Here is a 24562-nt window from a genome sequence, read left to right as displayed (position 1 = left end):
GGTTTGGGAACCTCCCTCACATCCTCAACCATGAAGACAGATTAAAAGAATTCATTTAGTTTATCCGCAATGGCCTTATCATCCTTGAATGCTCCTTTAGCATCTCGATCATCCAGTGGCCCCACTGGTTGTTTAGCAGGCTTCCCGCTTCTGAGGTACTTAACCTTTTTTTTTGCTATTAATTTTTGATTCTTTGGCTAGCTGTTCTTCAAATTCTTTTTTTGGCCTTCCTAATTATAATTTTACGCTTCATTTGCCAGAGTTTATGCTCCTTTCTATTTTCTTCACTAGGATTTAACTTCCACTTTTTAAAGGATGCCTTTTTGCATTTCACTGTTTCTCTTACTTTGTTGTTTAGCCATGGTGGCAGTTTTTTGGTTCTCTTACTATGTTTTTTTTTTTAATTTGGGGTGTACATTTAAGTTGAGCCTCTCCTATGGTGTCTTTTAAAAGTTTCTATGCAGATTTCAGGGATTTTACTTTTGGTGCTGTACCTTTTAATTTATGTTTAACTAACCTCCTAATTTTTGTGTAGTTACCCTTTCTGAAATTAAATGCTACAGTGTTGGGCTGCTGTGGTGTTTTTCCTGCCACAGGGATATTAAATTTAATTATATTATGGTCACTATTCTCAAGTGGTCCAGCTATGTTCACCTCTTGGACCTGATTCTGAGCTCCACGTAGGACTAAATCAAGAATTGCCTCTCCTCTTGTGGGTTCCTGGACTAACTGCACCAAGAAGCAGTCATTTAAGGTGTCAAGAAACTATCTCTGCATCCCTTACTGAGGTGACATGTACCCAGTCAATATGGTGATACTTGAAATCTCTCATTATTATTGATTTTTTTTTATAGCCTCTCTAATCTCCCTGAGCATTTCACAGTCACTATCACCATCCTGGTCAGGTGGTCGGTAGTATATCCCTACTGCTATATTCTTATTACTCGAGCATGGAATTACTATCCATAGAGATTCTGTGGTACAGTTTGGTTCATTTAAGATTTTTACTTTATTTGATTCTATGCTTTCTTTCACATATAGTGCCACTCTCCCACCAGCACCACCTGTTCTGTCCTTCCAATATATTTTGTACCCTGGTATTACTGTGTCCCATTGATTTTCCTCATTCCACCAAGTTTCTGTGATGCCTATTATATCAATATCCTCATTTAATATGAGACACTCTAGTTCACCCATCTTATTATTTAGACTTCTAGCACTGGTATATAAGCACTTTAAAAACTTGTCACTTTTTAGCTGTCTCCCTGTACATGATGTAATTGAATGGGACTTTTTTTCATTTGACTGTTTATCATCAGATCCTACCTGTATTTTAATCATCTTCCATCCTCTCCTCCTTACTAGGACACAGAAAATCTCCATTAATAGATCCTCCCCTAGGGGTTGTCTCCATTTGAACCACGTACTCCTCCTCACCTGTTGGCTTTCCCCCAGCCCTTAGTTTAAAAATTGCTCTATGGCCTTTTTAATTTTAAGTGCCAGAAATCTGGTTCCATTTTGGTTTAGGTGGAGCCCATCCTTCCTGTATAGGCTCCCCCTTTCCCCAAAATTTCCCCAGTTCCTAGTAAATCTAAACCCCTCCTCCCTACACCATCGTCTCATCCACACATTGAGACCCTGCAGTTCTACTTGTCTAACTGGCCCTGCATGTGGAACTGGAAGCATTTCAGAGAATTCTACCATGGAGGTCCTGGACTTCAATCTCTTACCTAGCAGCCTAAATTTGGCCTCCAGGACCTCTCTCCTATCCTTCCCTATGTCATTGGTACCTACATGTACCACAACCACCGGCTCCTCCCCAGCATTACACATAAGTCTATCTAGATGTCTTGAGAGATGTGCAACCTTTGCACCAAGCAGGCAAGTCAGTACGCGGTTCTCCCCATCATTGCAAACCCAGCTATCTATGTTTCTAATGACTGAATCACCCATTACTAATACCTGTCTCTTCCTAATAACTGGGATTCCCTCCCCCGGAGAGGTATCCTCAGTGTGAAAGGATAACACAACATCATCTGGAAGGAGGGTCCCAACTATGGGATTATTTCCTTCTGCTCCAGTTGGATGTTCTTCTTCCCTGAGACTTCAAAGATACCCTTCAAAGATTACTTTTTTAATTTGGATCTCATCAATAAGAGTCCCTTTCTGCTAGAATTGAGTGTTCCAGTTTAACATAAATTGCTGTAGAAAGAAAATGATCTTTGAATGAACTTTAGGCATTTTCAGTGTCTCTGTGATCCATGATTGTGGAACGCTGTTGTATGCTCTCTGGTAGCCTACCCACTCAATCGCTAATTCTTTTATTTCTTTGTTTTGTATCTTCTGTGATCCTCCTGTTCAGCTTGAGGTGTTCCCTTGTACCTTTCAGGTTTACTGTGCTGCCTTTTTGCTCAGGAGCAAATTGTGAGCTGGCACTCTCCACCCACATCTTCTTTGCCAGAATTGTTGATAGAAATTTCTATATAGTTGAAAAACACATGGCTAGTCTATAATTCATGGGATCACTGCAGCCTTCTTCTTCTTTTTTGTTTTGTTTTTGTTTTTGTTTTTTTGTTTGAGAAGAGTTGCTCCTGTCACTATCCATCTCAGGAACCCAGCCTTCAAACATCTGTTAAACTGTTCAAATAAGGCATGTGCTGTAGTGGGTGCCTTGTTGGCCTAGGAATGTGAACCTTGCTTAGGGTCTGAAAGAGCCTGGGTTTCAATGCTAGACAAGATCTTGGGTTTTTTTTTCTGTTGTAGCTTGAATTTGGAGGGCTAGTTCTTTTAGAGATCCTCCTTTAGCTCAGGATGTGGAGGTGCAGATTCTGAGTGCTGTACACCGAGGGTTCAAGCCCAGCTGGTGACCTAAAGAGATAGAGATATTGCTGGGGGAAGACACACATTTAAGTGCAGGGTGATTGGAAAGCAAACAAGCTTCCTTAGAAAAGTAAGGCATTACAGCCAGAGTTCATGCATCCCATGGGCCTTCCACTTTTCAGTTCTCTCAATTACAGCATCTCAGCTACTTTTTCTTTGATTTTTCTGTATATTCCTCTATTGTACTTTTAAAAAAAAAATTCCTCGCACATTTTTAATCTAGTTTGCTCTCGGATTATGTTGTAAGCTCTTCTCAAGCCCTCTTTATGGCATTAATAATATTTATCAATTTGTCTGTATCTTCTGTATTTGGTTGGGTTGTCAACCTATACCAGGCTGGGTCCCAAACCAGTATTTCAAAGTCTCAAGGGGTTGATGATGATGATGATGAATCCATGAAGATACTATAGATACTTAATACTCAAAAAAATTACCACAGGTAACAGACAAAGATGTACTTCTTATAGAATTGGCCAGATCCCCAGTGAGTGTGAATCAGCCATAGCTCCATTGGAGTAAAGCGGCCAGATCCCCAGCTGGAGTAAAAAAGCTGTATATCTATATATGTTAGAGGTATAGATTAAAAAGTCATTAGGCCATAGAGAAACAGGAAAAAAGTGGATAACTTTATAGCCCAGTGTTTGAGGCCCTCATCCCAAATCTAGGAGACCCAGTATCCAGTTCACTTTCTCCAATAGCTCCTTACTTTTGGACCTGATTGAGGATTTGGGTACTTAAAGTAGAGGTAAGTGCCTAAATCATTGTCAATCTAAAACACACAAATTCCAACCAGCTTCTTGCTATCTCTTTCTATAAATTTTGTCAATTTAAAAAAATAATGATTTACATACTGGAATAGGGCTCGTTTTACATTCATCCTATTGATCAGATTATCTGCACAAGCCATTTCAATTCATTTTTATTACATCTGTTAATTTCATGGCTTTTCTTAATTTATTTATTTATGTTCTTACAGGTCACAGTTTTCTTGAATAAATATCAATGGAAAATCAAACCACAGTGACTGAATTTATTCTCCTGGGACTTTCCAGTGACCAACAGATGCAGATTTTCCTCTTCCTGGTGTTTTTAGTTATTTACCTGGTTACTCTGGTTGGGAACATACTGATCATGGTGGTGATAAGAGCTGATTCTCACCTTCACACCCCCATGTACTTCTTCCTCTTCCATTTATCCTTTACTGATATCTGCTATTCCTCAGTCACAGTGCCTAAAATGCTGATGAACTTCCTAGCAGAGCACAGAACTATTTCTGTCAATGGCTGCCTTGCTCAGATGTTCTTCATCATCCTCTCAGGTTCTGCAGAACTTTTCATTCTCTCAGCTATGGCATATGACCGCTATGCTGCCATCTGTGACCCATTGCATTACATGGAGATAATGAGGAAAGGGATCTGTGTTCAGCTGGTGAGTGGTGCATGGACCATCGGATTCTTCTATGCCCTGCTTAACACCATTTTTGCCCTCAGGTTGCATTTCTGTGGGCCCAATCAAATCCGCCATTTCAACTGTGAGCTCCCTCGTCTATTACAACTGTCCTGCACTGAGACCCTCACCAATCAAGTGGTGCTTCTCACTTCTGCTGTGATATTTGGATCAAGCTCCTTCCTCTTCACCCTGATCTCCTACGTTCATGTTATTGCCACCATCCTGAGAATACCCTCTGCGGAGGGCAGGCAAAAAACCTTCTCCACTTGCAGCTCCCACCTGATTGTGGTTGGCTTATTGTACGTGACAGGTTTTTTCCAGTACACAAAACCCAGCTCAGTCTCCTCTGTGCTTCTGGATGAAATGGTCTCCGTCCAGTACAGCATCTTGACCCCTATGTTAAACCCCATCATCTACAGCCTGAAAAACAAGGAGGTGAAAACAGCTGTAGGGAAAATATTGGGGAAATTCTGGTTTCCCAAGTAGCAATGTTCTTTTTTTTAGTAATCAGAGAGCATAGATTTGTTGGTAACTAGTGTTCGGGACATTCTCAGCTCAAGTAGCTGACCGACACTATGGGACAAATCCTCGACTGGTATAAATTAGTGTAGATCCATTGAAGTTAATTGGACTTATCATCATAGCTTCTTTGGAACCAATGGGTGGGTGGGGGTGGAGGGGTGCTAGACACACAGGGACTTGAACAGGAGAAATTGAGAGAGATATCCCTTATTCCAGTGGTCGGGACACGCACAGGGGAGGTGACAGATCCCTGTTTAAATCATTTCTGCTCATCAGACACATGAAGTGGAGGTCTCCCCCATCCCAGGTGACTACCCTAACCACTGGGTAAAAGTTATATGGGAGCTCCTCCTCCTAATTCTGTCTCCTTGTTCGTATAAAAACAAATGGGTATAACTGGCTATGAACAAATTCAAGATGGAAATTAGAAGGTTTCTCACCACCAGAGGGTTTGAGTTTCTGGAAAAAATCTTCCAATAAGAGCTGTAGGGACACACAACTTAATCACTTTTACGAGAGAGATGGATAAATTTATGAGTGTGGCTGTAAGATGGCATTTCTTGTGATGGTGGGGGGCAGGGCTCAGCAGTACTGGGGCATGCTTCTGATTGTTTGTCTTTTGTTCCCAGCAGTCATGCTTCAGGGTTTCAGCAAGACATCAGAACAGGTCAGGAAGGGGATCCCCCCACATCAACATATTCCAGGAGGGCTTTTTTTTTTCACTTCTTCCTCTGAAGCTTCAGGGCTGACCATGGCTGGAGAGGGGCTATTCGATGGGGTGAGCCAGGACTCAGAGGTGGCACTGAGCATTTTCTCTCTCTTGGATGTTTGCCTAGGCCATTCAGGGAGTAACTGATTGACAATTAGCTAATGACACAAAAACTTATAGAAAATAAAAGTACATGAGAAACATGAAGTCTGACAAACAATCAGAGGTCTCCCTGGATGATCAAGGTGCTAAATGAGCACTCAAGCAAGACATTGCTGTTGTGGTCAAGCTACATGAATTCTTTGCAATGGTCTTCACTGTAGAGAATGGGAGGGAGAGCCTCACAGCTTAGGTCACAGCTCAGAAGAACTGTCCCACATTGAGGTGTTGATAGAGGAGGTTTTGGAACAAACTGATAAATTTAGCAGTAATAAGGCACCAGGACCAGATTTTATTTATCCAAGAATTCTCATAGACTCATAGACTTTAAGGTCAGAACGGACCATTATGATCATCTAGTCTGACCTCCCGCATGATGCAGGCCACAAAAACTGACCCACCCACTCCTGGAATAATTCTCTCCCTTGACTCAGCTGTTGAAGTCCCCAAGTCATGATTTAAAGACTTCAAGTCACAGAGAATCCTCCAGCAAGCGACCCCTGCCCAGCAAGTGACCCCTGCCCCATGCTGTGGAGGAAGGCGAAAAACCTCCAGGGCCTCTGCCAATCTACCCTGGAGGAAAATTCCTTCCCGACCCCAAATATGGTGATCAGCTGAACCCCGAGCATGCGGGCAAGATTCTCCAGTCAGACCCTCTGTAAAAAGTTCTCTGTAGTAACTTTTAATATCTCATCATTGACCATTGTTACTAATTACCAGCGATGGTAAGTTATTGACCTATTGACTAAAATCACATTATCCCATCAAACCATCCCCTCCATAAACTTATCAAGCTTAATCTTAAAGCCAGAGAGGTCTTTCGCCCCCACTGTTTCCCTCGGAAGGCTGTTCCAGAACTTCACCCCTCTGATGGTTAGAAACCTTCGTCTAATTTCAAGCCTAAACTTCCCGACGGCCAGTTTATATCCATTTGTTCTCCTGTCCACATTAGTACTGAGCTGAAATAATTCCTCTCCCTCTCTGGTATTTATCCCTCTGATATATTTAAAGAGAGCAATCATATCCCCCCTAAGCCTTCTTTTGGTTAAGGTAAACAAACCGAGCTCCTCCAGTCTCCTTTCATACGACAGGTTTTCCATTCCTCGGATCATCCTAGTGGCCCTTCTCTGTACCCGTTCCAGTTTGAATTCATCCTTTTTAAACATGGGAGACCAGAACTGCACACAGTACTCCAAATGAGGTCTCACCAGTGCCTTGTATAACGGAACCAGCACCTCCTTATCCCTACTAGAAATACCTTGCCTAATGCATCCCAAGACAGCATTAGCTTTTTTCGCGGCCACGTCACATTGCCAACTCATAGTCATCCTGCGATCAACCAGGACTCCGAGGTCCTTCTCCTCTTCCGTTACTTCCAACCGATGCGTCCCCAGCTTATAACTAAAATTCTTGTTAGTCATCCCTAAATGCATAACCTTACACTTCTCACTATTACATTTCATCCTATTACTATTACTCCAGTTTACAAGGTCATCCAAATCTCTCTGCAGGATATCCCGATCCTTCTCCGAATTGGCAATACCTCCCAACTTTGTGTCATCCGCAAACTTTATCAGCACACTCCTACATTCGGTTCCGAGGTCAGTAATAAATAGATTAAATAAAATCGGACCCAAAACCGAACCTTGAGGAACTCCACTGGTAACCTTCCTCCAACCTGACAGTTCACCTTTCAGTACGACCCGCTGCAGTCTCCCCTTTAACCAGTTCTTTATCCACCTCTGGATTTTCATATCGATCCCCATCTTTTCCAATTTAACCAATAATTCCTCATGCGGTACCGTATCAAACACTTTGCTGAAATCGAGGTATATTAGATCCACCGCATTTCCTTTATCTAAAAAATCTGTTACTTTCTCAAAGAAGGAGATCAGGTTGGTTTGGCACGATCTACCTTTCGTAAAACCGTGTTGTAATTTGTCCCAATTGCCATTGACCTCAAGGTCCTTAACTACTTTCTCCTTCAAAAAATTTTCCAAGACCTTGCATATTACAGATGTTAAACTAACAGGCCTGTAGTTACCCGGGTCACTTTTATTCCCCTTCTTGAAAATAGGAACCACATTAGCTATTCTCCAGTCAAAGGGTACCACCCCCGAGTTTACCGATTCATTAAAAATTATCGCTAACGGGCTTGCAATTTCTCACGCCAGTTCCTTTAATATTCTCGGATGAAGATCATCCGGTCCGTCCAATTTAGTCCCATTAAGCTGTTCGAATTTGGCTTCTACCTCGGATACGGTAATGTCAACCCCCCCTCCTTTATTCCCATCCGTCACGCTGCCACTATTCCTAAGCCCTTCATTAGCCTCATTAAAAACTGATGCAAAATATTCGTTTAGACATTGTGCCATGCCTAGATTATCCTTAATCTCCACTCCATCTACAGGCTTAAGTGGTCCCACTTCTTCTTTCTTTGTTTTCTTCCTATTTATATGGCTATAAAACCTCTTACTATTGGTTTTAATTCCCCTCGCAAGGTCCAACTCTACACGGCTTTTGGCCTTTCTCACTCCATCTCTACATGCTCTGACCTCAATAAGGTAGGTTTCTTTGTTGATCCCTCCCATCTTCCACTCCTTGTACGCTTTCTGTTTTTTCTTAATCACCCCTCTGAGACGCTCGCTCATCCAGCTCGGTCTAAATCTCCTGCCCACGAACCGTTTTCCCTTTCTCGGGATACAGGCCTCCGACAGCTCCTGCAACTTCAACTTGAAATAATCCCAGGCGCCTTCCGCCTTTAGATCCATAAATATGTTAGTCCAATCCACTTCCCTAACTAGTCATCTTAATTTATTAAAGTTAGCCCTTTTGAAATCGTAAACCTTAGTCTCCGATTTAATTCTGTTAATCCTTCCATTTAGTTTAAACCGAATTAGCTCATGATCACTCGAGCCAAGGTTGTCCCCTACAACCATTTCCTCAACGTGGTCTTCACTACTCACCAAAACCAAATCTAAAATGGCATCCCCCCCCTCGTCGGTTCAGCAACTACTTGATGAAGGAATTCATCAGCTATCACGTCTAGGAAAATCTGAGCCCTATTATTGTTACTAGCATTTGTTCCCCAATCTATATCCAGGAAGTTAAAGTCTCCCATGATTACACAGTTCCTATTAGTATTTACTTCCCTAAAAACATTAAAGAGTTCTCTGTCCATATCCAGGCTAGATCCCGGCGGTCTATAGCACACCCCAAGCACTATCCCAGGGGAGGCTCTAGTAGTTCTTTTACCCAGTGTGAGTATTGCCCAGACAGACTCCGTCTTATCCATTCCATCACTTATTATTTCTTTACAGTTTACCTCATTATTGGCATACAATGCTACTCCCCCACCTTTGCCTTTGTTCCAGTCTTTCCTAAACAGCACATACCCTTCCATACCTGTACTCCAGTCATGACTACCGTTCCACCACGTTTCGGTTATTCCTACGATATCCGGTTTCATTTCTCGGACCAGGAGTTCCAATTCCTCCATTTTGTTACCTAGGCTTCTCGCATTGGTGTATAAACATCTTAATTTATGCCGTTTGGCCTCTCTCACATTCGTTGTCCAATTTGATACGGACACTGTACCGCCAGTATGACCTATTAGTCTAGTATCCATCCTCCCCCTCCTCCTTATGTCCAATCTCTTCCCCCCGGCTATATCCGTTCTTATCTCATCGTCCTCCCTCTCAATGTTATAATCTGGTGTGGGGATTAACTGGACATCTCCCAACCATCTCCCCCAAATTCCTAGTTTGAAGCTCTTTTGATGAGATGAGCCAGCCTCCCTCCCAGAAGTCTATTTCCTTCCCTACTTAGGTGAAGTCCATCCCGTGAGAATAGTTTTCTGTCCCCGAAAGCCTCCCAGTGGCCATACATCCCAAAGCCCTCTTTATAGCACCACTCCCTTAGCCAACTATTTATCATCACAATCCTGTCACCCCTTTGCTGCCCTTCTCTAGGAACAGGCAGAATCCCACTGAAGATGATCTGAGCCTCGATTTCCTTAAGCGTCTTCCCCAGCCTGGCATAATCTCCCTTGATTCTCTCCAGCGAGAACCTAGCCGTGTCATTCGTTCCTACGTGAAGGATGATCAAGGGGTTCTTACCTGCTCCTTTTAGGATCCTTTTCAACCGCAGGTCCACATCCCGTATCTTAGCGCCCGGTAGACAGCACACCCTTCTGTTCTCTGGGTCCGCCCTGGTCACAGGCCTGTCTAACCTCCTCAGTAAGGAGTCCCCAATCACGTAAACCTGCCTTTGCCTGGTGACAGTGCGATCTACTAATCTATCCCCTGTTCCCTCTGAAGGAACTCATGAAATTGCAGAACTACTAACTTTGATATGTTAAGTAAGTTAAGTAGGTTAAGTAAGCCTCTGTACAGATGACTGGAGGGTAGCTAATGTAATGCCTATTGTTAAAAAAAGCTTCCAGAGGCAATCCTGGCAATTACAGGCTGGTAAGCCAAACTTGTGGATCATACAAATTGGTTGAAACTATAGTAAAGAATAAAGTTATTAGAGACATAGATAAGAACAGTATGTTGGGGAAGACTCATCACGGCTCTTGTAAAGGTAAATCATGCCTCACCAATCTATTAGAATTCTTTCAGGGAGTCAACAAGCATATGGACAAGGATGATCCAAGGGATATAGCATACTCAAACTTTCAGAAAGCCTTTGACAAGTTCCCTCACCAAAGGCACTACAGCAAACTAAGGAGCCAGAGGATAAGAAGGAAGGTTCTGCCATGGGTCAATAACTGGTTAAAGGATAGGAAAGAGAGGATATGAATAAATAGTCAGTTTTCATCATGGAAAGAGGTAAATAGTGGGGTCTGTCCTGGGACCTGAGCTATTCAACATATTCATCAAAGACCTAGAAAAAGAGGTGAACAGTAAGGTGGCAAAAATTGCAGAGGATAGAAAATTATTCAATATAATTACATCAGAAACAGGAAGTCTGATAAATAATCAGTGGGGCCATTGAAAAATGAAGGTACTAAAGGAGCACTCAGTGAAGACACAGCGGTTGCCAAGAAGCTAAATGAAATCCTTGCACCAGTCTGAACTGCAGAAGATGGGAGCAAGATCCCCTCACCTTAAGTGACAAATCAGAGGAACTGTCCCAGACTGAGGTGTCGATAGAGGAGGTTTTGGAGCAAATTGATAAATTAAACAGTAATAAGTCATGAGGACCTGGTGGCATTCATCTAAGAGTCCTGAAGGAATTCCGATATGAAATGGCAGAACGCCTTCTTTTCCTTACACTCATGAAATCTGTCATTTCACTAACACTTTCTCCCAGAATTGCCTTCCTCCTTCAGATTCACAACCAATTCCTCCCTGTTGGTCAGTCGAAAATGGCACCAGAGCCACACCTTTCACCCCCACTCTCACCACCCACACAGAAAAGCCACTGGCTCCCACTCCAGCCAGCTCCACCCAACAGGTAGTGTAAAGTAATTTCGGTGTATTCTATAGGGCCCAGTCATAGGGTGACCAGATGACAAGAATAAAATATCGGGACACATGGGGGCAGCCACAGGCTCACAGCCCTCATCCCACTGGAGCCATGGGGGTAGGGGGATACACAGCTTGAGGAAGCCACGGGTCAGAGGCATATGGCCCCAGCTCCGGGCACAGCCCCGCCATGGGTTGGGGGTGCACAGCCCTGGCTCTAGCCGCAGCCCCTCCGCAGGTTGGGGTTGCACGGCTCCTGCTCCCAACGCAGGCCTGACATGGGTCAGAAGCGCAGGGCCCTAGCTCCCACCGCAGCCCCGCCACAGGATAGTTATTTAGCAATATGTAATCCACTACACTATGCAGCCCGTATGAGTGACAGGTCTTGACTGAAGCTCACAGGTGTCTCCTGGATATGTGGCTTCCTAGGTAATAGAATAACAAAGTTATCGATATCTCAGTTAAAGTTCTTTGGCCCCAACGGTATTGACCTTTTTTTTTTTGTGATTTTATCCCCCTTGTAAAACTCTCCTGCAATGACCCTCAGCAGACAGAAATGGTGACTGTTGCACTCAGCTGCATTTTCTCACTGTTTCCATTCCTTCTTACTTTGATGTCCTACATCTGCATCATCACCACCATCCTGAGAATCCTGTCCACCACCACGAGGCAAAAGGCCTTTTCCACCTGCTTCTCCCACCTCATTGTGGTGAGCATTTATTATGGAACTCTGCTGACTGTCAATATGTTCCCAACCACCGACCTCCTGAGTGACTTCAAGAAAGTTCTCTTTGTCATCTACACAGTCCTGACTCCCCTGGTCAATCCCCTCATCTACAGCCTGAGAAACAAAGAGGTCCAGGAGGCCCTGAGGAAAGCGTGCAGGAAATTCATGCTTGGACTATGCTAATCGGTTAATTTCCTTGTGTTAAAATAGATATAACATGGGCTGGGTAGGGCCTGAACCAAAGCCTGCTGTAGCCCCAGGTCGTCTTTCCTTGAGCTTCATTGGTCTTCAAGTCATGATCTTACAAAGTCACAGCCCTGGGACAAAGTGGAGATGGGGAGACCTGTGAAAACCTGTGACTCCATCGTTTTTATGGCCCATATAAGATGCAACAGTTGGATAATACTGGGCTGGTGGAAGACTTGAACTTGTGGCTACTGAAAGCCCAGACAATGAGGGGAGATTGTGCTCAGTGAGAGGGTGCAGGTGAAATGGACTCAGCTGGAACACTGGGCACCTATTCTGTGTAGGGTGTGTAGATATATACACACACACCACTAAACAAATAAGATGCCTGCATTCTAAAAATACAGGGTTGCAATGTCAGCATGGAACTCTACTGTTACAAAATTGAATAATTAATTTTTTTTTCATAGTGTATTTCATCCCCAGGCTTCATTCAAAGGAAGAGAAAAGCCAAAGGAAACCCTCTGACCTGTGCCCCAGAACAGAGGACACCAGCACAGGCCTCTTATTTGCTCATTTTCAGCAACAGTTTAAGACCAGTTGTTTCCAGATATTTGGGGTCCAAGTGGGATTTTTCAAAGCCTCTGGACACCTGCCCTGTCGGATGGGGCCCTGGAGGAGAGTCAGGCAGGGGAATGCGCAACTTCCCCAGGTTTGTGCATCGCTCTGGGGCCTCGGCATCCGGATGCCTGGTGTGGGGCTCCACAGGGCACGGCCAGAGGCACCTATGGCCCATTTATTGCAAACACTTGGGTACCTGCAGGGTTTGCCAGCAGGCAAGCTGGGTGTGTGAATCCCAGAGGGCCGGAATCATTCAGTGTGCTGGTGGCAGGAAACCAACTATCCAGATTGCCAGTCCAGTGCCCTGTCTGCTCCACCTCATCCAATTGTATTTGACAATGGGACCAAAGGGTGTGAGGAGTCCAACTGCCATTCACTGTTCATAGGATTTGGGTACCTAACATCAGCCTTTTATGGGAAAACCCAGCTTGTTCATTTACAGCCAAACCACTATCCTGAGAACTTTCCCAGGGGATGTTTTCTACCAATTCCTTCACGTGTTCCTCCATTTTCTCAGTGACCCTAGTAACTGCGTCTCTGTCACCAAAAGCATTGTGCAATAAAAGAACTAAACTGAGTCTTCTCTTTCTGTTGTCTCTCTTGTCAGACCTCCCGTTATCTGTCCCCTTAATGTCCGGTGTACTGTATAATGAGAAATAGGGGGCAGCAGAGGGTCAGGGATGGGAACGTTCAGCAATACTGTATAATGGGCACTAGGGGATAACAGAAGCTGAGGGACGAGGAAGGGGCGTCTGCACTGTATAATGGGCACTAAGGGTCAACCAGGGTTTCAGACCAGTGTTTTGTGTCCATTCTTAGGATCTCTCGATCACACCTGATCATGGGGAATGACACATGGACAGCAGTAACATTAAAACAGTGATTTTAGTTAACATATTGTTTAGTTAAAATATTAAGTGATTAAGAGTTGATAAACTTGGAATTTAACATTTGAAGTTAAAACGTGGAATTAAAAATGTAAGCCAAGCTTCATGATGATTCAGGTCTGTCCCTTTTTAATATATTCTGGCCCTATATTCAGTCGTACCCTTCAAAGAGCTAAGCAATAAGATTTCATCCATAACTGCTATATTTTTGTCCGGTTAATTAAATAACAAACAAGAAACCTCTTTTTTTTTAAAAAGCCATTATGTGAGCCACAAATATTCAGAATTGGGCATTATGAAGAACAAAGCTTTGGTGACACAAAATTATCCAAGAAGAGAAAGGGAGAAAAGGCCGAACTCTTCTAGCAATTCAGTGGCAGTTGGGTGCTTGTTGTGTATGTTACCCGTTTTTGAAAATCCCAACCTACATATGTAAAGCACCCTGTTCTATCTGCATTTTATCTGAGGAAAAGTTGGGTAACGTTTTCAAAAACATGTAAGAGAACTTCAGAAGTGACATAGGAGCCTTGTTGACTTTCAGTGAGACTTAGGCTGCTAAGCCTTGGTAACTAAGACACTGGGACATAGGCAGCAGAATAATTTCTTCACAATGGGAATAACATTCATCCAGTAAGCAGAGATTTGTTTTAGGATGAAATGTTTTTTCTCTCTCCAGGACTTTTCCTTTGAGACTAGAAGTCTGACTCTACCAACATTGTCTAGAAATAAACCAAACACTAACTTCCCCTTGCCTGTTGCTTTCCCCACAGCAGACGTGCCTCGGGAGACTGTCTCTTCCCACAGAAGGATATATAATGAATCAGAAAAGATGTTCCCCATTTAACAGAGGGTATGAGGCACAGGGTTAAGTTACCAGAGATGGAACGGACCCTCAGTAGCTTTTCTAGGTTGTCATTCCAGTTACTTGGCGTGAGGAAGTAGGTGAATGCAGTGTGGATGGAAAACAGGCTGAGTAACCTGGATCCTGGTTCTTGAAATGCTGCATGAGGAAGTGACAACAGAGACCCCAGCTGCTGACAGACCCACCTTACAGGTAAGTCAACCTTTTCCTCCCTGCTCCTTGAATCTTGAGGAGTTTGAAGCAATATAGGTTTGCGAGGTTACTAACCCCACTGGAATCCAAGGGGAACTGGGCACTGATCTCTCTTAAACTCTCAACCCAAAGCAAAATGACTGAATTTGGGAAAAGGAAAGACCTGACAGGTCACGTCTATCCTAGGTCTTTACCTAGGGTGACCAGATGCCCCATTTTTAAAGGGACAGTCCCATTTTTGGGGACTTTTTCTTATATAGGTGCCTTTTACGCCCTACCCCCTGTCCCGTTTTTCCACAGTTGCTATCTGGTAACCCTATCCTTATCTGGCCCCCATCACCCTGGTATCTGGGCACCTCACTGCCTTGAATGTATCTATCCTCCCACCACCCAGTGTGATGCTATTACCTCTGCTTCACAAACGGGACCTGTTGCACAGAGGGGCAGATTTATGGATGTATATTGGGCACCTCAAGACGCAGACCCCCCCAGTGGGATTGGAAATCGATGGGCATTAGGTATGGCCGCTACTCAGGTGCCTATATGTGCATTGTTAGGTACCTACCGGCCTTTGGAAATCTGGCCTCAAAATCACACAGGGAGCTGGTGATGAAGCAGGGAAATGAACCAACATCTGCTGAGTCCAAGGCCAACACTTCAAACTCTAGAGCAGCCTTCCTTCCTCTCTAACCTCTTCTATGTGCTACGCAAAAGAGTTTACTTTTCTTGGTGGCACTGGCCTGGACGGGGCGCTGAGAGTTCAGCGAGGTGAGGTGGGTAATGCAGAGCTGATAGCTGCTGCTGTGCACAGTGCCCGGGGAGGAGACATTGATTATGAGCAGGCTTAGCAGAATGAGATTTTATTTTTGTGATTTGGACCACTAATATTGATTTTTATTAAGGATTTCCCCCCCCAGTTATTAACTAATTTAATTTTGGCCTATGTGGGAAAATTCAATGGGGGTGCGTTTGGGGTAGGACTGACAACGGGGGTACGGGGGGACTCCCAGCAGTGACAGCGGAGATACTGGTGGCTCCCTGCACTACCGAGGGATCCAAGACACCAGCGCAAGGGGCAGGGAAGGCAGCTGCTCTGACCCTGTTGTTGGATGGCTCTGTCCATGGGCAGAAGCCATTCAGCCATTCAACAGTGCTGGGCCCACAGCGAGGCACTCCTCTTCCTCCTCCTCCTCCTCCTCGCAGATCAGGCTGGGGCTCTCGGCTCTGGCAGCCTTCTCTGTGCCTGGTGCCTGAAGGGATGGGTATCACTGGCCCCACAGCCGTGCAGGGAGCCCTCAGCAGCTCTGCTGTCCCAGCCCCACTCGCTCACTCCCAGGACAGCTGGGTGCAGAAGGCTCCGTGCACGGCCACTGGGCCAGTGACATCATCTCTGCAAGTGCAAGGTGTGGGGAAGGCAGCACTAACGCCGACTGTTACTGATATAGTTTGTTGTTGGTTCAGGGTGTCAGCTGATATCGACGTTTACCAATGTCTGTCAATGGAAATCGAATCCTGCCGAGCTGAGCTATAAGTTTCAAAGAAGGCTAAAGGCATTAGCTGTCCAAATCCCATTGGAACCAAAGGGCCCCATCCTTGAAGTCAGTGGAAATTTTATCTCTGACTTCAGTGGGAGAAGTTGACAGAACAGAAATATTCCTGGGGTGTAAAAATAACCTTGTGCATAACTCTGTGCAGGATCAGGGCCTTACTGAGCAGTTAATAAGGATTAGTAAATCAGTCTAATAAAAGACATGACCTCACCCACTTTGTCTCTCTAAGGATCAGCAATGACAAGAGAGACAGTAAGGGCAGACTAGACAGCCACAAACAGAGAAAGAATTAATTTTGTTTTAACCAAAGAAGAAAATGTAGAGCTGATAAAAACTTCTGATGGAAAATGTGTCCATCAAGATCAAAATGTTCCCTGGGAACATATCAATTTCTACAAAATGTTGTCCAGGAAGTTATTATGTAGAGCTTTATGAAATAATATAAAATGAAATAATATAAAAATGACATAATATAAATAAATTTAAATAACTATAAAATACAATGTAATATAAAATAAAAAAATAACCTAGAAATGCAATTAAAAATAGATAAATACATTTTTAAATAATTAAAATTGGAATGAAAACCCCAACATTTGAAATCACAGAATTGACAATGAAATGGAAGTTTGGGTTCTACATCCCTCTCACAATATGAAAATAGCACATTTCTTACAAATTTCAAATTTTATACAGAATTTTTTTCTTGCAAGAGAGAATCCATTTCTAGCTAACATGGTGGTTTCCAGCTGGAGTTCTTTTTTTTTTTTTTTTTTTTTTTTTTTTTTTAATGAAGATCACGTCTCTATATGTAGAGTGTCCGAATGAAGGACAATGAAATCTTGGCCTAGGGAAGGAGAGGCATCTGTCTGACGATAAAAACTTTCATATGGCTCTAATACAGTTAGACGGCCCATTTCCACTTCAATTCACTTGGAGTTGGCTCCCCACACACTGCAAGTCCCACCCTTAGTTGCTTGGTTTGTTTCTTTGTTGAGGCTTCCTCTAAAATATCAAATCTTGGCCTGTTTGGCCCATGGATCTCCAATCTATAAAGGACATTGTTCTGCTTTCATACACCAGGCAGTGAAACGTGTGACTATTTCAAGCAATACGTTTTTGTACTGTTGTACCTAAGCCCCATCACAATAGTGTTAGAGTGCTTGATGCCACCAGTCAAGTTATTACACAAGTTGTGAGAGATTAAAGTTTTGTTGAACCTGCAGCCAGCTCAGATATGAAATCTGCCCCAGGGATCACGAGATGACATTTCCCCTCCCCTGGCCTCCATTCTCCACTCACCCATCGTTCTAGTAGCCAGCAGAGGGGGACAATGAAAACAGTGCTGATGATTTATTGAGTGAACGTTGCTTTTCATTTACATTGCAGTTAATTTCTTTCTCGTAGACAAACCCCATGGCAAATCCAGAAAAGGGAAATCAAACGTCTAACACAGAATTCATCCTCCTGGGATTCGGGGATCTCCCTAAACTGCAGCTCCTCTTCCTGCTGTTCCTAGTGATCTACATTGCGACCGTGGCTGGGAATGTCCTCATCATGGTGCTAGTTGTGACTGATCAGCACCTTCACACCCCCATGTACTTCTTTCTGGGAAACTTGTCCTGCTTGGAGACCTGCTACAGCTCCACCATCCTGCCCAGGGTTCTGTTTGGTCTCCTGACTAGGAACAGGACTATTTCATTCAATGGGTGTGTTACACAATATTATTTCTTTGCTTCTATGCTTGCTACAGAATGCCTTCTCCTGTCGGTGATGTCTTATGATCGGTATTTAGCAATATGCAATCCACTACACTATGCAGCCCGTATGAGTGACAGGTCTTGCCTACAGCTTGCAGGTAGCTCTTGGATAGGTGGCTTCCTTCTTAGTAGCATAACAACATTGTTCATATCACAGTTAACGTTCTGTGGCCCCAATGGTATTGACCATTTTTTTTGTGATTTCATCCCCCTTGTAAAACTCTCCTGCAATGACCCTCACCTCATGGAAACGTTGGCTTTCACAGTGAGCTTGCTTTTCTCACTGGCCCCATTCCTGCTTACCTTGATGTCCTACATCTGCATTATCACCACCATCCTGAGAATCCCATCCACCACCGGGAGGCAAAAGGCCTTTTCCACCTGCTCCTCCCATCTCATTGTGGTGAGCATTTATTATGGAACTCTGCTGATTGTCTATATGTTCCCAACCACCGACATCCTGAGTGACTTCAAGAAAGTTCTCTCTGTCGTCTACACAGTCCTTACTCCCCTGGTCAATCCCCTCATTTACAGCCTGAGAAACAAAGAGGTCCAGGAGGCCCTGAGGAAAGCTTGCAGGAAATTCATGTTTGGACCATGCTAACTGGTCAATTTGCTTGGGTTAAAATAGATATAACATGGACTGGGTAGGGCCTGAAGCAAAGCCTGCTGTAGTCCCAGGTTATGTTTCCCTGAGCTTCATTGGTCTTCAAGTCCTCCTCTTAAAGAGTCACAACTGTGGGAGAAAGTGGGAGATGGAGAGACCTCTTAAAACCTGTGACCCCCGTCCTTTTAGGACCTATATAAGATGCCACAGGTGTGTACTACTGGACTGGTGGGAGACTGGAACTTGTGGCTGCTCAAAGTTCAGAGAATGATGGGAGATTGTGCTCTGTGAGAAGGTGCAGGCGAAATGGACTCAGCTAGAACACTGGGCATCTATTCTGGGTAGGGTGTGATACTTCTAGATAGACACACACCCTTAAAAAAGTAAGATGCCTGCATTCTAAAAATATAGGGTTACAATGTCAGCATGGAACTCCAACGTTAGAAAATTGAATAATTAACTTTTGTTTCTTAGAGTGTATTTCATCCCCAGGCTCCCTTCAGAGGAAGAGACAACCCAAAGGAAACCCTCCGACTGGTGCCCCAGAACACAGGACACCAGCACAGGCCTCGTATTTGCCTATTTTTCAGCAATGATTTTAGGCCAGTTGTTTCCAGATAATTGGGGGCCCAGTGGGATTCTCCAATGCATCTGGGCACCTGACCTCTGGGATGGGGCCCTGCAGGTGAGTCAGGTAGGGGATCACCCACCTTGCTCATGTTTGTACATCACTCCAGTGCCTCAGCTTATGGATACCTGTTGCGGGGCTGCAGAGGGCATGTCCATTGTCACCTACAGCCCGTTTGCTGCAAACTCTTGTGTACCTGCAGGGTTTGCCAGTAGCCGAGCTGTGTTTGTGAATCCTGGGGGGCCAGATTCTGGGATTCAGGTGCCTAAAGTGGGAGCTTTGTGATTTTAGCCCTAGCTCCATACCCTTGTCCTTGTGTATTAGCTGGGGAAACTCAGGCAAAAAGAGGTGATGTTAACCTGCCCAGAGTCACACAGCGGGCTAGTGGCAGGAAACCAACTGTCCATAGTCCCGGTCCAGTGTGCTGTCTGCTCCACCACGTCCAGTTGTAATTGACAATGGGACCGAAGGGTGTTAGGTGCTCAACCTCTGTTCACTTTCCATAGGATCTTAGTGCCTAACATTGGCCTCTTATGGGAAAACCCAGACTGTACATTTACAGCCAAACCAATTTTCTTCTCGTGTTTTACCTTTTCTAGGAGCCCCTAATTATTGTGGGTCTTACACAAAAAGCATCATGCAATAAAAGAACTAAAGTAAGTCTTCTCTTTCTGTCGTCTCTGTTGTCAAAACTCCCATTATCTGTCCCCTTCATATCTGATGTGTGGAATAAATGTGCAAGGCTTGTCTACACATCGAAGGTGCACCATGTTACCTATATCTGCCCATCCCTGCCGATGACAGGGCCGTGTGCCCTTGGGCTGGACAGCCGGGGGCCAAGCCAGCCCAGGGAAGAGAAGGGTCCCCACCTGAGGGGAATCAGGCAATTTCCAATAAAGGGCAGAAGGGGGCTCGGGAAAAAGGCAAACTCAGGAGGCTGGAGTGAGACTTCAGAGAGTGAGAGTGGCTCCTGCAGGGAAAACCTTGAGACCAGTGAAATTCCTCCATTATATGGGGAATGAAGAAGGGAAACTGAGGTGAGGGGCTGTGTTCTTGGCTTCCCTAAGTCCTCCAGGGGGCAACATGAGGTGTCCACTCGTCTACACCAAGTAGTTGCAATGATATTGATTTGATGCTGCTTCTGGTGGGATAGTTCCTTCCCATATGGGAAGGGAAATAAGTGATCAATTGGTAAACTGTGTCCGCACGAGAAGGTGTAGTGGTATAACTATTTCCATAACACATTCGCACCACTAATCAAAATAGTTATCGTGGTGCAAAATCTGTGTGGAGGCCTCATGTGAGTCCCAGTGAAAATACGTCCATACGTTCCTGGCTTTGAAACAAACTCAGATAATCCACGTGAAATGTCTTTTCCATTAACAGAATCATAGAACAGTAGGACTGGAAGGGACCTCAGCTGGTCCTGATTAAAAACCTGATTGCCTTCTCTGATGAGATAAATGTCTCTATGGATATGGGGAAAGCAGTGGACATGATATATCTTGAATTTAGCAAAACTTTTGATACAATCCCCCACAGTATTCTTGCCAGCATGTTAAGAAAGTATGGATTGGAAGAATGGACTATAAGATGGGTAGAAAGCTGACTAGACTGTCGGGCTCAATGGGTAGTGATCAATGGCTCAATCTCTAGTTGGCAGCCGGTATCAAGCGGAGTGCCCCAAGAGTCGGTCCTGGGGCTGGTTTTGTTCAACATCTTTATTAATGATCTCGATGATGGGGTAGATACGCTGGAGGGTAGGGATAGGGTCCAGAGTGACCTAGAAAAAATGGAGGATTGGGCCAAAAGAAATCTGATGACGTTCAACAGGGACAAGTGCAGAGTTCTGCACTTTGGAAGGAAGAATCCCATGCACAGCTACAGGCTGTGGACCAACTGGCTAAGCAACAGTTCTGCAGAAAAGGACCTGGGGATTACAGTGAATGAGAAGCTTGATATAAGTCAGCAGTGTGCCCTTGTTGCCAAGAAGGCTAACGGCATATTGGGCTGCATTAGTAGGAGCATTGCCAGCAGATCGAGGGAAGTGATTATTCCAATCTATTTGGCACTGGTGAGGCCACATCTGGAGTATTGTGTCCAGTTTTGTGTCCACTACAGAAAGGATGTGGACACATTGGAGACAGTCCAGTGGAGGGCAATGAAAATGATTAGGGGGCTGGAGCACATGACTTGCGAGGAGAGGCTGAGGGAACTGGGCTTGTTTAGTCTGCAGAAGAGAAGAGTGAGGGAGGATTTGATAGCAGCCTTCAACTACCTGAGGGGGGGTTCCAAAGAGGATGGAGCTCGGCTGTTCTCAGTGGTGGCCGATGACAGAACAAGAAGAAATGGTCTCAAGTTGCAGTGGGGGAGGTCTAGGGTGGATATTAGGAAAACTATTTCACTAGGAGGGTGGTGAAGCACTGGAATGGGTTACCTAGGGAGGTAGTGGAATCTCCAGCCTTAGAGATTTTTAAAGCCCGGCTTGACAAAACCCTGGCTGGGATGATTTAGTTGGTGTTGGTCCTGCTTTGAGCAGGGCATTGGACTAGATGACTTCCTGAGGTCTCTTCCAACCCTAATCTTCTATGATTCTATGATCTAGTCCAGTCCTCTGAACTCAAGGCAGGACTATGTCCTTATCAGACCCTTCCTCACAGGTGTTTGAGCTGTTCTTAAAAACCTCCAATGGTGGAGATCCCACAATCTTTTCCTAATGTCCAGTCTACAGCACCCTTGCTGCACTTTAAGCCCATTGCATTTTGTCCTATCCTAAGTGGTTAAGGGGAATAGCTTTTCTCCCTGCTTTTGTAACAACCTTTTATGTCCTTGAAATCTCTTATCATTTTCCCTCTCAGTCTTCTCTTCTCCAGATTAAACAAACCCTTTTTTTTTCTATCTTCCCTCATAGGTCATGTTTTCTGGACCTTTAATCATTTTTACTGCTCTTCTCTGGACTTTTTCCAATTTGTCCCCACCTTTCCTGAACAGGACACAATTGAGGCCTTATCAGTGTGGTACAGAGTGAAAGAATTGCATCTTTATCTTGCTTACAACACTCCTGCTAATACATCCCAGAATGGTGTTCGGGGTTGGTTTGTTTGTTTCCAACAGGGAACTGTTGTGCGTATTGTTTTTGTACAGTGCCAGGTGCACATGCAAAATGTACCTGGGGCAAAGGGGCATTGGGGGAGCAAATGGTGAGGAATGGGAAAGGGGAAGTTCAAGTATATCATGGGCACTAGGGATAGCAGAGGAGGAAGGCTCGGAAAGGGGTGGCTATACTGTGTATTGGGCATCGGGGGAAGCAAAAGTTAATGTGGCCAATGTTTTATGTAACCTTCCTAATGATCTCTACAAGGCAGCTGATCACAGGGAATGCCAAATAAAATAATTCTTTTAAACTGAAATCACAGGTTTAATATTCCTTAACTTGGAATTAAAAATTTAATCAGCCGTGTCGGAAGATTCAGCTCTCGCCTTGTATTCTAGCCAACGTGCAGATTAGATGTGTTTCCCTTGAAGAGTTAAGCAATGGGAGTTCATCCCTGTCGGCATTGGTGATGCGTGAGATGTTCCTTGGGGGAGTCAAGCCCCCAGCCCCATCCCATCTGCCTAAGGCCCCGGCCACCTCTGTCCATTACTCCACCCCTTCTGCCCCCTTACCCTGCCAGAGCCCCGAGCCCCTCTCTTCTCCCCGCAGCTGCTGGCCCCGCCGCCCCAGCCCTGGGCTGCCCTGCCCCAGTGCCCTAAGCCCTCCCAAGCACTGGGTGGCATGGTCCCACTGCCCGGGGGCCCCAGCACTAGGTATCCAGCTGCCTCAAGTCCCGGACACAGGCTCTAAACCAAGCCCAACCCCGGTACGCTTCCTAGAAGAGGAGCAGCCTGCCAGGGCTCAGGAAGCCAAGGGGAAAGCAGCAAGCAGGAGGGGGTCTTGGGGCAGAGCATGGGCAGGGCCATGCTGGACTGTTTGGGGAGGTTTAGCCTCCCCCAGCCTATGATACGAGCTACCCAGGCCTGACAGCAATGTTTTTGCCAGAGATCAATTACAAAAACAAAGAAAGAAAGAAACCCCTTTTGCAAAAATACAATTATGCTAGACACAAATATTCAATGTTTGGACATTATGAACAACAAAGTTTAGACACAAAATTAGTCACACTGGGGATAAATTGGATTAAGACTTTACTGCATGGATAGGGGGCAAATTATGGTAGGAGAGGACTGGGAATTATAACTATCTCCTAGTTGCTTTTGCATTCAGAAATAAGTGGATATTTGTATTCTTCTGTAAATGCTGGAAGAAACCTTCCTTTCAGGGGAAGAAGTGACAGTCGGTCAAAAAAAAGGACAGTGTTGGAGTCAAGTTGTAGAATATATTGAAATACACACACCTGAAATGATTATATTGGCTGCACCCAAACTGGCCCATGAACTGGATAGTGTGAATGTAGAACACTGTCCTTTACAGGATGGAATCAGTGCTATTCTTTGGTTCTCAAACTCTAAAAGACCAATTTCAGACCTACAGTTCTGGACAGGGCTGGATTAACGCAGGGACTTGTTGAACCCCTCAAAGAATTCTAGTAGATTGGTGAGGCATGATTTCCCTTTACAAAAACCATGTTGACTCTTCCTCAACAAATTATGTTCATCTATATGTCTGATAATACTGTTCTTTATTATAGTTTCAACCAGTTTCCCCAGTACTGAAGTCAGGCTTACAGGCCTGTAGTTGCAGGGATCACCTCTGGAGCCCTTTTTAAAAATTGGCGTCACATTAGCTATCCTCCAGTCATCTGATACAGAAGCTGATTTAAATGACAGGTTACAGACTACAGTTAGTAGTTCTGCAATTTCACATTTGAGTTCCTTCAGAACTCTTGGGTAAATACGATCTGGTCCTGGTGACTTATTGCTGTTTAATTTATCAATTTGTTCCAAAACCTCCTCTAATGATACCTCAATCTGGGACAGTTCCTCAGATCTGCCATCTAAAAAGAATGGCTCAGGTTTAGGAATATCCCTCACATCCTCAGCCATGAAGACTGATGCAAAGAATTAATTTAGTTTCTCCACAATAGCCTTATCATCCCTGAGTGCTCCTTTAGCACCTCGATTGTCCAGTGGCCCCACTGGTTTTTTAGTAGTTCCCCTTTCTGAAATTAAATGCTACACTGTTGGGCCGCTGTGGTGTTTTTCCTGCCACAGGGATATTAAATTTAATTATATTATGATCACTATTACCAAGCGGTCCAGCTATATTCACCTCTTGGACCAGATCCTATGCTCCACTTAGGACTAAATCAAGAATTGCCTCTCCTCTGGTGGGCTCCAGGACCAGCTGCTCCA

The 24562-nt window shown here is 44.5% G+C and overlaps 3 protein-coding genes across 3 annotated transcripts in view; all 3 read left to right on the top strand.

Moving 5' to 3' along the window:
• LOC135886051 (cytosolic phospholipase A2 gamma-like) overlaps window positions 1–24562 on the top strand; it is a 979292-nt gene that overhangs the window by 736066 nt on the left and 218664 nt on the right.
• LOC135885999 (olfactory receptor 5A1-like) lies at window positions 3883–4815 on the top strand. The gene has a single exon (XM_065413892.1). The coding sequence runs from the start codon at window positions 3883–3885 to the stop codon at window positions 4813–4815; it is 933 nt and encodes a 310-aa protein (XP_065269964.1).
• On the top strand, window positions 17632–18579 carry LOC135885989 (olfactory receptor 5AP2-like). Its single transcript, XM_065413883.1, has one exon. It carries the CDS (start codon window positions 17632–17634, stop codon window positions 18577–18579), a length of 948 nt encoding a protein of 315 aa, XP_065269955.1.

This window comes from Emys orbicularis, chromosome 12, assembly GCF_028017835.1.
Source record: "Emys orbicularis isolate rEmyOrb1 chromosome 12, rEmyOrb1.hap1, whole genome shotgun sequence".
NCBI classification, from domain to species: Eukaryota; Metazoa; Chordata; order Testudines; family Emydidae; genus Emys; species Emys orbicularis.
This window is presented reverse-complemented; position numbering and strand designations above follow the sequence as displayed.

Coding starts and splice junctions, on each gene's coding strand:
- LOC135885989 (XM_065413883.1), top strand. CDS start 17,632: ATGGCAAATCCAGAAAAGGGAAATCAAACGTCTAACACAGAATTCATC.
- LOC135885999 (XM_065413892.1), top strand. CDS start 3,883: ATGGAAAATCAAACCACAGTGACTGAATTTATTCTCCTGGGACTTTCC.